The 15,873-nt window shown below is 36.7% G+C and overlaps 1 protein-coding gene and 1 long non-coding RNA gene across 6 annotated transcripts in view; one reads left to right on the top strand and one right to left on the bottom strand.

Annotated features, from left to right (window-relative positions):
• Nucleotides 1–15,873, top strand: part of tenm1 (teneurin transmembrane protein 1) — a 212,099-nt gene that overhangs the window by 51,996 nt on the left and 144,230 nt on the right. For all 5 annotated transcript variants that reach the window (XM_077241257.1, XM_077241256.1, XM_077241259.1 and 2 more), the window contains exon 3: nt 5,859–6,122. In XM_077241257.1, coding sequence (XP_077097372.1) covers nt 5,859–6,122 — 264 coding nt within the window. The remainder of the gene's footprint in view (nt 1–5,858; nt 6,123–15,873) is intronic.
• Nucleotides 3,057–15,873, bottom strand: part of LOC143748974 (uncharacterized) — a 15,045-nt gene continuing 2,228 nt past the window's right edge. Inside the window, exons 2-3 of the long non-coding RNA XR_013206857.1 lie at nt 5,936–6,107; nt 3,057–3,967 (exon numbers count right to left, since the gene is read on the bottom strand). This is a non-coding gene — a long non-coding RNA (uncharacterized LOC143748974). The remainder of the gene's footprint in view (nt 3,968–5,935; nt 6,108–15,873) is intronic.

Below are 15,873 nucleotides of genomic sequence, written 5' to 3' on the forward strand. Positions count from 1 at the left end.
AAAGAATGTCATATGCACTACTGTTTGGGTTTTTTTAACTTTTATTTTTAAAAATATTTTAAAATGTAATTTATTTCTGTCATAGCAAAGCTGAACTTTCAGCAGCCATTACTCCCAATTTACAGTGTCACTTTATCCTTCAGAAATCATTTTAATATGCTTATTTATCAGTGTTTAATACAGTTGTGATGTTTAATATTTTGTGGAGAAATATTAATTGTATTCCTATTTTTCCAGAATTATTTTATGGATAGAAAGTTCAAAAGAACAGCATTTATTTGAAATAGAAACTTTTGTAACATTATAAATGTATTTACTGTCACTTTTGATAAATTCAATGCATCCTTGCTAAATAGTTAATAATTTCTTTAAAGATAGTTTGAAAAAATGAAAGCCTTGTTTGAAAGTTATAGTCTATTAAACTAGTTCTAGTTTACAGTAAAAGAGATTATAACAATAACCAGGGGTGCACATAACCGGTGCGCATACGTGGTAAAAATAAACGATGCGCAGCAGAAAACGTGGAGGTAGGTGCTTTTGAGTACCAAATTTTTTGGAGACAGGGACATGTTAACTTACTGGAGTAGGATTTTTCTCCATCTCTGGTAAGATAGCAATCATGATGATAAATGTGTTCTTTAAATTATTAGGGGTCGCAGTCGATCCGTGATCTGTACGGACCAGGCCCCCAGGGTTCGACGGGCATGTGATTTGCCCAAGTTTAACCATCATAGATTTAAAGTTTATCATTTGGACATGTTTTGTCTTGCCAATTTACACATTCAAGCGATTTTAAACGCGGAAGAAGAGGTGAAAATACGGACTCGCATGTTATCTTTGCCCACAGCCTCACACACCCCAAGCGTGCGGACACAGAGAGAGAGAAGGAGAGAGAGAGAGAGAGAGAGGGGGGGGGGGGGTCTCAAAGGATGAGTCTTTCGCGTTTACTTGCACTTGAATGGACACACACACAAAATTATGAACAGTTGAGAAAGGAACCGGATGTGTGTCAGTTTATTCGGTCCGTGCATTCGGTCTTAAAATGACCGCAGGCTAATATTCCTGCTGTTTGTGTCATTAATGTTAATAAAGAAAATAAAATAAAAACATCATTATCATGTTTGATGATGATGACAGCTTGTAAGATAAGTGTGCTGCGTAAAGTGTGAGTACCAAGCAACATGTCCAGGTGCTCCCTTGAGAACCAGACCAAAAAAAGTTATGTGCACTCCTGACAATAACACATAAAAATAAAGAGACTAAATAATGTCTTGTTTTGATTTTAAAAACCAGTAGAGATAGATTTGTTGCAGTATATAGTTTAATTTACAATGCACAGCAGATTCATTCATATATTATGACCAACTTATATAACAAGTAATGGATGTCAAATGAAATTTCCACAAGGATATGTGCATGCCTGCATGTGTTTGCACAAGAGAGATAGAGAGACAGCATTAAATGATGACACATAATTAATATCCCTCTACATTTAGCGGGACACTGGAGCTGTTATCATAAGCATCTGACATTGGATGAAAGGCTGCATTATCTAAAGGAGATCATAGGCAAGCTGTTTTGTTTGTTGTTTTGATAGTTGCTTTAATGAAAGTGGTTATATGGTATGATTCCTTAGAAAGGAACAGAATTCTTTGAAAACTCACTGTAAATGTAAATGAGCCATCAACAGACACACACACCAAACCTCAAACACTATTGTCATTAAATAATAATGGGATGTATGTTTTACTTTTGAATAATGAATACAATTTAAATTTTTAAATAATTTTAATAATATAATTTATTTCACCTGTTATTCTTCTGTCTTTGATATTCTACATTCATGGATTCATTTTTGCTTGTCTGAGTCCCAAGGGTGAAATATTTCCATTATTAAAGGATTCCCTATAACTAAGACACTCACAGGCAATGTTCCCTTTCATTTTTATTCTTGCTGAGTAGAACTTAGTTCGGTTGAACCCTTTGGTCACCTGAACAGAAACATGTAGAGTATATACTGTAAGTTATTTTTGATTATAAATCAAAATTACATTAATAAAAAAAAGAATGATTACATATTTACATAAATATGTATTATATAAATCATTAAATATATAATTTAATAATATATAATTAATACTTAATAATAAATGATGTTATTCAGATGTTATTTTTTTTAAACTTTTTTTGTTTTAAAAAAATAAATAAAAACAAGACAGAAAAATAATAATGCATGGCCTCTGTGGGTTCCTTTTCGCATAACAAATTATTAACTCAACTTTCCACAGAAGATTTCTCAAAGCTTCATGTCCATATTTAAAAAAAAATATATCAACGGATATGTGGAAAGTTGAAATGCTGCAAATTAGGGCTTCCCCCTATTAGTTGACCAAACATCAGTCGATGAGAAGAATCCGGTCAACCAAATTTTTATTGGTCGCAGAAAAAAAAAAACTCCATAGGATAGATCATTATCAATGCTGGCCTTTATGGTAATTATTTTGGGCAGGAAATCCAAATTTCCTTTCCGTTTGCCTATCATTCATCGATCTCAAACATCTTATCATTTGAAATGTGTAAGTAGTAGCCTGACGTTAGCCACTTTACGTGGCCATTCGCTTTGCCCAGTATATATTTAAGTATTTCAAATAATATCAAAAATATTCATTAAATGGCTTAAACGAGCAACTAGGAAAATCCTTGGTTGGGGCCAGATCTCTAATGTTAGAGCAAGCAACCATTTAGCTGTAATTCAAGGAATGTTGAGCTTTTTCAAACATTATTTTTAATCTATCTTGAGTCCTGGATTTTATTTCTCTCCTGTATGGAATCAACATCAGGATAGATAGATTAATAGATAGATAGATAGATAGATAGATAGATAGATAGATAGATAGATAGATAGATAGATAGATAGATAGATAGATAGATAGATAGATAGATAGATGCATACATATCTACATTGGAGGTTGAGCAGGTTACAGTGAGGCTTTTTGTTTCCTCTATGAAATTATTCAAATGCTACATGCAGAACAAAACATTCTGTTCCAGTTACCACGGAAACAGCTTCACAAATAAAGAGAGATGGAAATTGAGACAGAGAGAGAGAAAGGGGGAGAAATGGAGAGAGAGAGATAAAGAAAGGTCTTTCACCCACTCCTCTTACCCTAGCTTTTTCCATCCATGTCTGCTTGTGGACAATTGTGTGTGTGTGGGTCAGGCCGAGTAGCAGGGGGTCATGTTCTCAGTGAAGGACGGAGAACTGCATCGTGGGCAATTAGTATTGAGATGATTAGAGCAGGGAGAGCGGTGAGAGGGGTCGCCACAGAGACAGGAGTCAGAGAGGTAGAGGAGAGGATTCTTAAGGACACTTGAGTAAAGAGCTCGCTCATCACACACACACACACAGGTCTGAAAAATCACACTTCTTCTGCACAAACACACTTAGTGCTACACACTTCCGGGAAAGCCCATCAAGATCCCATCACCTTTACTTCAACAAATGAAGAGAAGAGGAGAGATGAGAAGATATGAGGGCAAGAGATGAGTTGAGATGAGAAGAAGGGACAAGACGAGGTTGGAATAAGAAAAGAGATTAAATTAAATAAGAATTGGCAACAGTAGATCAAAAGATAATGGAGAAAGAGATAGTAGCCTGCTATGTAGATATACTAGCTCACAACGCAAAGTTCCCAAAAAGACCAGTCAATGGTAGTCAACATTTGCTAGTTGATATTGCAAACAATAGTCGTTTACATAAAATCTTTTTTTGCACATTTATGTTTTGCTGTATATTTTTTACAAAGGCTAAATCGAAATTACTATCATGTTAATGTTACAGTTTAAAATAACACATTATTGTAGTGTATATCTGGAGAGGAAAACAAAATCATTTCATTTTATCCCAGATCTTGTATGCGTTCGTTTTCTCCATGTCACTTGCAGGCAGGCCGAGAGGAACGTCCACCTGGAAGTAAACGCTTTTGTGCAGGCTGTGTCATGTCAAATTGTAAATTGGAATATAACAATTAGGACTACTGATGTAAAATTTTACATGGATGTAAAGGAGAAACATGAAGCAAAACTTTACAATTACAGATCCAACATCAGCCTAAATCAATATCCTAATAAATATACTACCCTTAAATAATGTAGTTGCTAGTACACGTCAAGCTTTTCTTGCGATTTTGCTGCCTGTCATGTGAATAGGTACTTTTGACAAACAAGATGCATGTTCAAACCTGATGTGCAAGGGGTGGTAACGAACAACAATACCATGACGTGCAGATTTATTTTGGCTGACTGTAATTTGAGGAATTCCGTTTATAATAGGCTATTGAGTTTGTACTTATTGGCCCCTCACTGCCTATTGATTAAGTTAATAATGATAATTCAGTTGATTGTACAATGATCATAATGCAAGGCAAGCACATTGTATTTATCTTTCAGCTGCATTAAGAATGAGATTTGACTGTTTGATTCATATATTAAGTAGACTATTTAAAATCACCCTCTGTGGGTTTGTTAAGACCCTTGCAAAATTTCCGTTTAAACGTTAAAGGGATAGTTCACCCAAATATGAAATTTTGGTCATTACTTACCCTAAAGTTGTTCCAAACCTGTAGGAATTTCTTTCTTCTGTTGAACATAGAAGAAGAAATTTTGAAGAGTGTTGGTAACCAGTCAGTTGACGGCACCCACTGACTTCCATACTATGAAAAAAATAGGTGCCGTTGACAGGTGCCGTCAACTGTCTGGTTACTAACATTATTTAAAATATCTTCTTTTGTGTTCAACATAAGAAAGAAATTCTTACAGGTTTGGAACAACATGAGGATGAGTAAATGATTCTGATTTTTGGGTGAACTTTTCCTTTAATTAAATTAGTTGTGGCACACATCCCTAGTGTGGATATACACTACCGTTACAAAGTATGTGGTCAGGAAGTTTTTAAAAAATAAAATAAATTAATATTTTTGTTAAGCAAAGATGCATTGAATTGATCAAAACTGACGGTAAACACTTATAATGTTACAAAGGATTTCTATTTTAAATAAATGCCGTTCTTTGGAACATTCTATTTATTTAATAATCCTGATTTTTTTTTTAGGATATTTACTAAAATCTATGTGAGTGCCTGGATGTAGAATTTTATTGGGTTCTTTCTTGAGCACCAATTCAGCATATTAGAATGATTTCTGAAGGATCATGTGACACTGAAGACTGGAGTAATGATGCTGAAAATACATTTTTAAATATATTAAGATCGAAAACAGCTTTAAATTTGAAATTGTCATAATTTTTCACAATATATATATTTTTTCAACATGGCAATAAATCTACTTGAATCTTGAGAGAATGCGGAGTGTTGTGTTTGTGTATTCTAAAATGAGTTGTCAGCACTGAAGTAAAAGTAAAAATGACAGAAAAGTAGTGCTAGTACGAACACACACGCACACACACACACACACACACACACACACACACACACACACACACATACAAAGTAAGAGAGTCTCTGTGTAAGAGAGTGCATGTGTGTATCTGAGTGTGCATATGTGAGCGTATGTCTCTTACATGCTCATTCTTGGGGGAATTTAAATGGTTTTCACATTTTGTGCAGTTAAAAGCAGAATTCTTTCTGTTAAATATTTATTTGGGGTTTTATAAGCCATTCTCCATCTCTGAAGAGAGTACAAAATTGTTTCTGAGCCAGGGTCTAGAAATCTCAGCAGTCAGTACACAGCTCTAGTGCTGAACTCTAATCCACAAGCCTGTGGGAGTGTGTGTCCGTGCACTAAAACTTTGATTTGTGAAATAGATTACATTCATTCACTATATTTTTTTGTTTCTCCCAGATTTCTCGGACCCCTCCCAGACTGTGTTCCCTGGTTTCCAGACAGAGCTTCACGCAGCCAATCAGGAGCTTGCTTACCCAGGAGGCGTGTCTGCAAGTGTTCCCTCCGATCCTGAATCCGAGGGCGGCGCCTCCCCCGACCACGCCCTGCGGTTGTGGATGCAGGAAGTGAAGTCAGAGCACAGTTCCTGCCTGTCGAGCCGAGCAAACTCAGTTCTGTCCCTCACTGATACGGAACAAGAGCGCAAGTCTGAGCCAGAGAACGGTACACGATTATTTTATATTATTAGACATTGTATTATTATATATTTTTGTAGGTCAACCAGATTGTGGTGTGGTGTGGTGATAATGATGATGTTCAATAATATTTAATGCTTATGTGCGTGCGTGTGTGCGTGTGGGTTACTCTAAAGTGCCCTCATCAGTGTATGACTTTACAATTTTAATGAGAGTTGCCGCAGAGGGAGATACACACGCAGTTAAACAGACTTCCCAGTCTAGCTGCACACACACACCACTTTCACTACGATACTCAGTGATGCAATATTTATGTGCCGCACTAATAACTACTTTGGTGTGTAAACTACACTCCATTATCATACACATGTACTCACACACTCACATTAAGGTTATGTTATTGTTAAACACACTTACATAAGGTTGTATTTGATTGACCCCTGCGGTACCATTGCAGACCATCATCTTGGTGATGATTTGGTATATTCGGATGTGTAGTGCTTTCTACTCTCCACATAAAGAGCTCCCGCTCCTTTCTCCACACTCCTTCCTCCACGAACATCCTCTTACAACCGTGTTGGTGCTTGTAGTGGTTTTGTCTTCAACTGTAGTACTTGACTTGGATCCGCTATCTGATTTTTTTGCTTTGCATCTCTCTTCCATGCACATAATGTATGCACTGCCTTATCAAAGTTGCTTTGATAAGAAAGTGCCTGCCGAGAATATAAATTCAAATGTGAGCGGCGACAGTATGATAACACTAAAACAACATTATATCAATTAGTTAAGTGCTAAATAATTGTCATATCATTGAAAACATGTTTTGAAATGAAAGTGTTTGATGTAGCCTACTGTGCAGATACACTCTTATTACTCTATGTATATTTCCCAATGTTAGGAAAGAGTGACTGAAGTTGGTTTTTAACATGGCTTCCTTTTATTTTACTAATCTTAGTTTACCTAAAATTAAAAGTTGTCATAATTTACTCATGTTTTTAAACCTTCACAGGAAAAAAAGGATAATGTCCTAGCTTAATATAACTAGCTTTTTCCGTAAAATTTACGGACATTTCCTTCAACCTTAAAACACAAACAATGCAAAATGTAATTCAGAATATGGGTAAAACACGTGAAAAATCATTACAGAAAATTCCTTCATATTACAGTAACAGTACATTGGGCTGTATAACACACTGTTTTTCAGAGTGTGTATGACTGACTTTATTCTCTGGAGCATAAAATATATTTTTGAAAAAAATATGATATACAAAGAAAGTCAATTAATTCCAATGTTTTTGGAGCCCACCGTTCTTCAAAATATTTTCTGCTGTTTTTCTCATAAAAAGGAAAGTGGGTCACACTTTATTTATTTATTTATTTTGTATTCTTTTTTTGTTATATATTTAATCAGGGACAGTAAACATTAATAATGAATAACAATATGTAAAATGCGCCAGATTTAAATTGTACGGTGTCCTTGTTACAATATTATATACAGTGATATTAATTAACAACATGTACTTACTATAATTAGGGCTAGGGTTAGAGATTGGTTTAGGGTTAGTTGCATGTTGTTGCAGTAAGTACATGTAGCATGTGTAACAAGGACACTGTAAAATAAAGTGTTACCAGAAAGTGATACAGGTTTGGAGGTAAACTGTGCAGAGCTGTGGCCCTCCAGGAATTGAGTTTGAGACCACTAGCCTAACAAAAAGTTACCAAGCCTATTCAAGACAGGAAAAACAGGTTTTTAAAATGAGAGAAAAAAAATGTAGAGTAGGACTTGATTTTGCCCATCGAGAATTGATTGGATCATTAGATCTTTGTGGTTTGCTAATTACTGCGATCTTGGTAGTGACAGGTTGCTGGAAGGGAAGGATTACTTTACAGCTCTTGCGCACAGTGTACTCATTCAGTACTTTCTACCAATTTCTACTGTTTTTTTATTAAACCAAAAAGGCTGTTATTAAAGGATAGATCAGTGACAACTATATTAGACAAGACAGCAAAACTGGAATCCACAAGATTCTGATTTCGCATATAAAGAGGTTATCCATTTGTAACTGATTTGTAATTGCTAAACTAAATGCAGTGAAAAAGGAAACCTTGACTAATGTTATAAAAGCACAAAAATGCTACATGATATGGCCCCTTAAGAAAGCACCATCAATTTGAATTATAAGAACCATCACAAAATGTTTTTCATCTATACTCACATTGGCCTCAAAAAAATCTTTTCAGTGAATCATGTTTGGCTTCCTTCTGAGTGGACAACAAACATGCTCTCTCGCTCTCACACTGAAAGATGGATGTGGTATGATTACCATCTTTGCATCCAGAGAGATCTAATTAATTTCTCCTTATCCAATAGATGCAAATTAAAATTAATTACAAAGGCTGGACAGGCGCATTTAAAGCCAGATCACGCTGGTGTGTGTGCAATCAAGTAGGAGAAGGAAACTAACGTCTCAAAATCCTGGGTCAATTCAGAGGTTTTTTAATATCAAGCTTCTCTATTGACGCTGTCAATGCAATGTGCCGTAACCGCTCATACCGAGAGCTCATGAAGCCAATTACACAGTTTCTCATGCAGTGTAGATAACCATGCGAACGCAGAAAAAAAAAGGCTCCTCTTCTCTAAAAACAAATAACCGAGGAAATATGCACACATATTTTTTTCTAATATTCTGCTGGATTGTCTGATTTTCCACTGCTACAACTGTCACTTTTTTCCAAACCGTTTCCTGAGAGGAACACCACAGTAAGACTAATGCTAATATACTATAAGCATCCGATGACTTCTCAACAGTCTGCCTGCATTTCATGCCATCCACTCACATTAAGTTTGCCTTATAGATTCGAGACGGCTTTTTTAGAGCTCACAGCACCTGTGTTCCCAATCTCTTGAGAATGGCAGCCATCGCAGGTGCTAAAAGAGTCTTTTCCTGTCGGGAGCCACGTGGTCCCTTGTCTCAGCGCAGACTCCCGCCTTTACAGTTCAGCCTGTGTCACGGCTCCGTAGCTGATAAATGCCGCAGTTTGTTCATCTTCAAATGACGGCAGACTGAAGATTACACATTCGCAGTAAATTCATTATGCTAAAGGTTTTTAATTTACAGAGTCTTGAAAAGGTAAAATGCGATTATAATGAAAGTCAAAGGTGACGGAATTGAGAGCCACGAGGCGGTGAAAGCAGGATGTACGATTATCAGGCAATAATACAATTAATCCAATGAATGTCTGGAGGAATTGAAAAACTATACATCTGCAGCTCAAATTGAGCATGAGGGAACAGTCGTTCACACCGCACTTTTGTGTTTGTGTGAGTTTGTGTTTCTTGTGAAAGCTCATGTAACAGTCAATCCTCAAAACGGCAGTGTGTAAATGCATTGGGCTTTCAAGTCTCAAAGCAGGCACTCTAATGTTTTACCAACACTGTCATTCCACTGTGTGTGTGTGTGTGTGTGTGTGTGTGTGTGTGTGTGTGTGTGTGTGTGTGTGTGTGTGTGTGTGTGTGTGTGTGTGTCTGTGTGTGTGTCTGTGTGTGTGTGTGTGTGTGTGTGTGTGTGTGTGTGTGTGTGTGTGTGGGTGCAGCTTTAATATCAATTATTTTTCACTATAGAATACTAACAGAGCGGTTGTTCTGCCAGAGTGACTTTACTTTACAGCAACACACACACACACACACAAACACATCTCAGCAGAGTGAATGTAAATCTATACGCTGTCCACGTAGTCATGCCCCCCACACCACAGTCACACCTCCCCTCTGTATTGAATTATGACTCTCACTAACTCGTATGAATACAGAAAACACGGAGATAGAAAAAAATCACTTTTTTCTTCTTCTCTCTCTTTTCATCTTCTCATTTAATAGCAGTGGAACCAGCCTTCATTTCACATTCAGACAGAAATATGCTTTTATTTGTTGCGTTTTTTAATGTATTTATATTCGATTATTTATTTATTTGTGTTGCTTTATCCTCTGACAGGAAATTGTCAGAGGTACAAATTAGAATAAAATGACCTCTCTTCCTTCCTCCCTCGCTCGCTTCCTCGCATCCTCCCTCTCTCTCTGCCTCGCAGTAAGATTACTCTATTAATTCTTTATGCTTGTAGGTGGCACAGATTCCGGATCTGAAATGATGGATTTTCACCTATGAATTAATTTCATCTCTGTCATTTAAAGTTCAGCCATCAGAGCTGTCGTACCATCAGGGAGAGAGAGGGGGAGAGATGGGTGTTTGAGGAGCAAGAGTTTACGGCTGCAAAGAAGAATTGAGGTTTCCCGCTCCTCTGAGAGATGGACTATAAAACTCTCTTTTGATTCTCAGTACGTGCGTGTATTTAAGAGGTAACAGTTGCTGTGTTATTTGGAATGCATTATTTGATGCTTTTAAAACATCTGTAGCTCTTTACGGAGCAGCAGAAATCTAAGTTGAGCATGAAAACGGAGAGAATTTATTCTCTATAACTGAAGACTCTGAGCGGCCCCATCAGATGCTCATGACATTATTAATCTATATGCCCTTCAGAGGAACAGGAAATGGATCATTTTTTCATCCTTTCTGAACATTCTGGGTCACTTGCCCCAGAACCACTCATAAAAGCAACAGATGAGATGATGTGGGTTACAAGCGACCACAACTGCATGAAATCTGTTAGAGCTCTTTGTGCACGCTGGCTAAAGTCAAAGGCCCATTAGTAAAATGCTAATAAAGTGCATTACAGCCATATTGATCATAGTTCATTCTTGTAGATGCTTAATAAAGGCTAAAAATCTTCCTCTTCCCTTTTTTTTGGGGGGGGGGGGGGGGGGGTTTGGGGTTGAGGCCTGCAGCATACAATCTAACGCTCCAGATTGGAGAATAATCTCTTGGGCACACAGAGATTTATGAGAGGGCTAAACTCTGAGAACCATTAAAAGGATTTTCGAATAGAACGGATGGCGGCATACTTATAGTTAAGCATCTGGGCTTGTAACACAATTACTAGTGAGTTTAATAAAAAAAAAAGAGAGAGAGAGAGAGAGAGAGAGAGAGGGAGAGAGAGAGAACAGAATGATTTAAAAATGAAAATTGACTAAAATCAAATTTTCGAGGTAACATCATTGTTCCTTACATAAGGCTCATCATATGAGAGCAGATTACCCAGCTTTTCCGTTTTTGACGTTTAGGAGATTTCTGTTTTTTATCACTTAGTTTTATAGACTAGCCTCAATTTAATAAAGCAAAAACAAAGAATAGATGGTTTAGTGTACAATAATAAAGGTGCTAAGTAGTTTTCTTGTTTACAGAGACTTGCACTTTAAGAAAGCTTATTTATACATGAAGGAGGAGACTGAAGAAACAGCGGCTTTTAGTCGCGACAGCAAACGTGCCTAATCGGATGCCTTTCGAGCTGTCCAAACATGTTATACTCGTGCATTTATTTGCTTCGGGGTGCCGGGCCACAGTTAATGCAGTTTCCCTCACACATACATCAAGACTTTATTACCTTCTCCAGGAAAAAAGTGGAATTGTGAAAGTTTGATAGGTGTTTTTCCAGCCTAGAGGGCTGTCTGAGCTCCACCAAAGCTTTAATGATTAAAGACAGAAGATTGAGTTGAACCTTCAGCGAGTGTGTTTGCAGCACTGCACCTCTTCAGCCCAATAATTGAACACATGTGGTTTCCAGCGGCCCGTCCTCTCTGTTTTAATGATATCTTTCCTAATGACGCCGCCTTTAATCATCCGGCACCCGTAATGATCTTTTTGAGTGTGCTTGCCGCTCAAACTTTTACGCCGAGCCTATTTGCTGTCGAGACGAGCGTTATTATTATAGTGGAGATATGCAGCTGTGAACTATTTTAGAAATAGGGTTTTCGTACCTGTGTAATTTGGATGATGTTTACACGGCCGACGCTTCTGCTTGAAGTCTCATTTAGTGTCAGTTTTAATGAGGTTTTCACAGTTTTAATCTCAAGTACAGTCTCTGAAACAATCCCTTTTGAACTGCTCTCTTCCACATGCGTGTGGGTGTCTGTGTGCTGAAGGGTGGCACGATGAGACATTTTAAAATTACTCCTGTCATTTCAGGAGGAGGAAATGTAATAAATCGAGAGGAGAAAAGGGATGAGATTTTCTCTCTTTTTTTCTTCTCTCTCCCTCTGTCACACATATGTGTGTGTTTTAAGACACCGGTTTTAAAAATGGCCTCTTTATTCGCTCACACAATCTGTTTATCTGTGTTTCTCTCCGCATCATCCCTCTGCTCTGCATTCTGTCCATTTCCACTTAGTTATCTCTCCCTCTCTTTCTCTTTTTCTATCCTTTCCCCCTCAGCATCTGCCACTGGTACAGTTTGTACTTTTTACATTAGCACTTTTTTACTCTCCCTGAGGCTCCGTTTCTCTGTCTTTCTGCTTTTCTCTCTCAGCCTTTCTTTCAGTATTACGATGTGTTTTATTGGTATGACAAATAATGGCTTGTTTGTTTTGCCAAAGCTACAATAGTTACAATAAAGTACAATGCAAGACATTATTAGGGGAAATGAAAACTGTAGTAAATAAATGTGATGCAGTGTTTGAAAATTAATAAATACAAAGATATACATAATATTAATCTAACAAACAATAACAACAAGAGTAAATGTGAGTTTTACATATGAATCTGAATCAAGAATATGAATCAAGATAAAGAGGCAGATTATTCACCATAGATGCTGACAGGCAGAAGGCAGAACTCTGGTGGTGGGAGTCTTTCATTGTTAGGCAAGTTGTCAGGTTTTGAGACCCCTCTCCTCTCTTTCTGTCTCTTCCTTTACTGTGTGCCTGCTCTATACGCTTGCCATTGTCCATTCATATGTGCAAGGGGGGCTCGTTGAGATATATATATATATATATATATATATATATATGAGATATGTATATATATATATATATATATATATATATACAGTTCTGTGCAAAAGTCTAACACCGTGTCCTAACTACACGCGACGCGCAATAAAAGGTATCTCTTCCATGTTAATCAGAATTTTTGTCCTTACCAGTCGCGACGGCAACACGTGAGGTATCTATTTTAGAAACGGTTTCTATTGTTCTGCAATGTTGCGCTGGAACAACAAACACAAAGTGTGGCAATGATATCTCAGATACTGTTTATGTGCCTTATTTTATTTTAAAAGCGTGTAATGTGACTTTAAATATCATTTAGTGCTCCCAGTTTTGTAGCTGTAAAAGCAACAATGGTAAATCCTTTGAGATCTCAGATCTTGATCTTGATCTTGATTCTCAGATCTTGAAACTAATTAAATGGAAACAAGAACGTTCAAACTGTGAACAAACAAGTGTATTTTTCAGAGGTTTAATATTTGTGAATTTGATTATGTAGCCTACTTATCCATTTTCTTGCGATTGCCTTCTCGCAGTCGCATAGCGTCTAGTATGGACAGACAAATTATTTGTCGCTGGAATCTTATCGCATCGCGTCTGGTTAGGACACGGTGTTAGGCACATTAGTATTTTCACCAAAAAATGGCCAGTTATTTATATGTATTTTTTGTAGTGTGTCTGTAAGAAATATCGGTTTACATCTCCAAACATTCCTTTTGCCATTAATTGTAATAATCCATTGAGATTTACGTATGCACAAGGAGTCTGACAACAGCCGGTGCTCCACACAGAGATCCGATCTCTCCATCAACAAATCCATCTGGTATTACATGAAGAAACAGAAAAAAACTGAGACTAAATCCAGAAGACCTGTGGAAACATCTCCAAAACACTTACTTTATACTGCCCTATATACAGTATATGTATATATATATATATATATATATATATATATATATATATATGAGGTGGAGTGGAGGCGGATTGTTTGTTTATTTTTTATACCTTGATATGATTCTCAATTCCAGTTAATAGAATTTACATTAAAATACTTATATACCAGTAAAACAAGATTGTGCTTGAAGAGTCAACCTTACATTAGACTGCTTAGCAACATGATTTTTTATTTAAGTGAATCAAATTTTAGATAAATTATACACAAGGAGCAGCAATTTAAGTTCTAGTTCTCTTCCATTATAATCACTGAAGCTGTCACTCACTGCAGGTTTACACAGATCCACATTACACTGACTGTTTGAGTCCTGTATTTCAGTGTGAGCTCACTGACCATCCAAGAAAACCAGGATAAAGCCCTCAGAACTGCAGTCTAACACATACAAGACTTCGCTATGAGTGAGTGAAAACAAGCTTATAAAGGCAAACACAAACAAGTTAATCACACACAGGTGGAATTAATCGGACCATAATGAGTCCAGGGAATAGGTCATGGGAAATGCAGTTCATTATGGGAAAGCAAATAACATTTTGTTTTACAAGTAAATATGAAGATACAGATTCATTAAGATACATTAAACTCCCCGTAAATCTCACCTTGATAGGATGCAAATATTTCTACCCATTATCGCTTGTGTGATTGTCAGCCTCTGATTTTTCTCTACAGAGTGAAAGCCGCCTCGTGAGTGTATAATGCGCTTTACTTTTAGCAAAAAAAAGTTACTTTTAGCTAAAAAAAGAAAAATACTGCAATTTTCTGGTGTTTTTAGTTTGTTGTTGAGGCATTCTGCTTCCGTTCATCAAACTTCTCAGCACACAGCGGGCAGATTGCTTTTAATCGATGCAATAATCGTATAAAGAAGATTAATACTATCTTTGCCTAAATTCTGATTGGGTGGGTAAGACAGACTCTGCCCAAGAACAACTTTTCGGCCCAGACGTATGTGTCGCTTTGCAACAACACTGTCAGCTTTCATGGTCACCAGTCCTTTAATGTCAGTTTGATGTGTCACAGGCTTTAGAGTAATTTAAGCACCTCTGATTCACTGCTGCTTTTAAGAGCACAACAGACATGTCTATAATTAGTTGCAATGCTTAACTGCAAAAAAATCACATAAATGAAAAAAATTTGACACAACAGGAGTAGACTTAAATGGAATTCTGCAATTTACACTTTTCACGAAAGTCTTAATGGCAGCCATAATTGCAGTCTCAGTTATGTTTTTGGATTAATTGTGATGCTCTTTGATTTAAAGGAAGAAAAGTGTTGCCATCATTAAAGTTGTGAAATCTGCAGGTTACGTAGGATCTATGTTATACTTATTTCTCAGATTTTGGCTGTGTCATCCCACTTCTGCTGCCTGTCCAAATATGTGGGGGTTGGATTTTATACATAGCACCATACAGTGCAGGTCTAGTTGATCAATTCAGTACAATAATAAAATAAATTCAATCAAATCCCTGCTACTAAGTGAATTGGAAAGTAATGCTTTTGAAATCTTATGATTTCATTGATAAAATCTTACCTTTTGACAAACTAAAACAATTCATATTGTTGATTTTCAATGTAAGGAAAGTACATGGAAATATACATTGTATAATTAGATAATAAAGTGATGAATGTGAGGACGATGTACAATACAGTATAGTGAGAAATTATATGCTCCAATTTGTGTTAGGCCAACATGGAGCTGTTTTTAGTCCCAGTTCATTCCTGCACTTGTGTATGTGAGAGTGTATACATTTTTTTTCTAAAGCGAAATGCATCTCTCCTGTGTAATGGTCTGCGTCGAATTCCCCTCACAAAACTCTTGAAAGACAGAAGCTTATCCTCATTCCCTTTCTCTCTTCATCTCTCTTCAAATATACTTTCATTTCCTAACTTTCCATACTTTCATTTTCATCACACAGCACAATTTTCATTTCTTTTCTTTCTTTTTTATACTCTTAA

This window comes from Siphateles boraxobius, unplaced genomic scaffold (assembly GCF_051911475.1).
Source record: "Siphateles boraxobius isolate OS27281-9 unplaced genomic scaffold, OSU_SipBor_1 24, whole genome shotgun sequence".
Taxonomy (NCBI): Eukaryota; Metazoa; Chordata; class Actinopteri; order Cypriniformes; family Leuciscidae; genus Siphateles; species Siphateles boraxobius.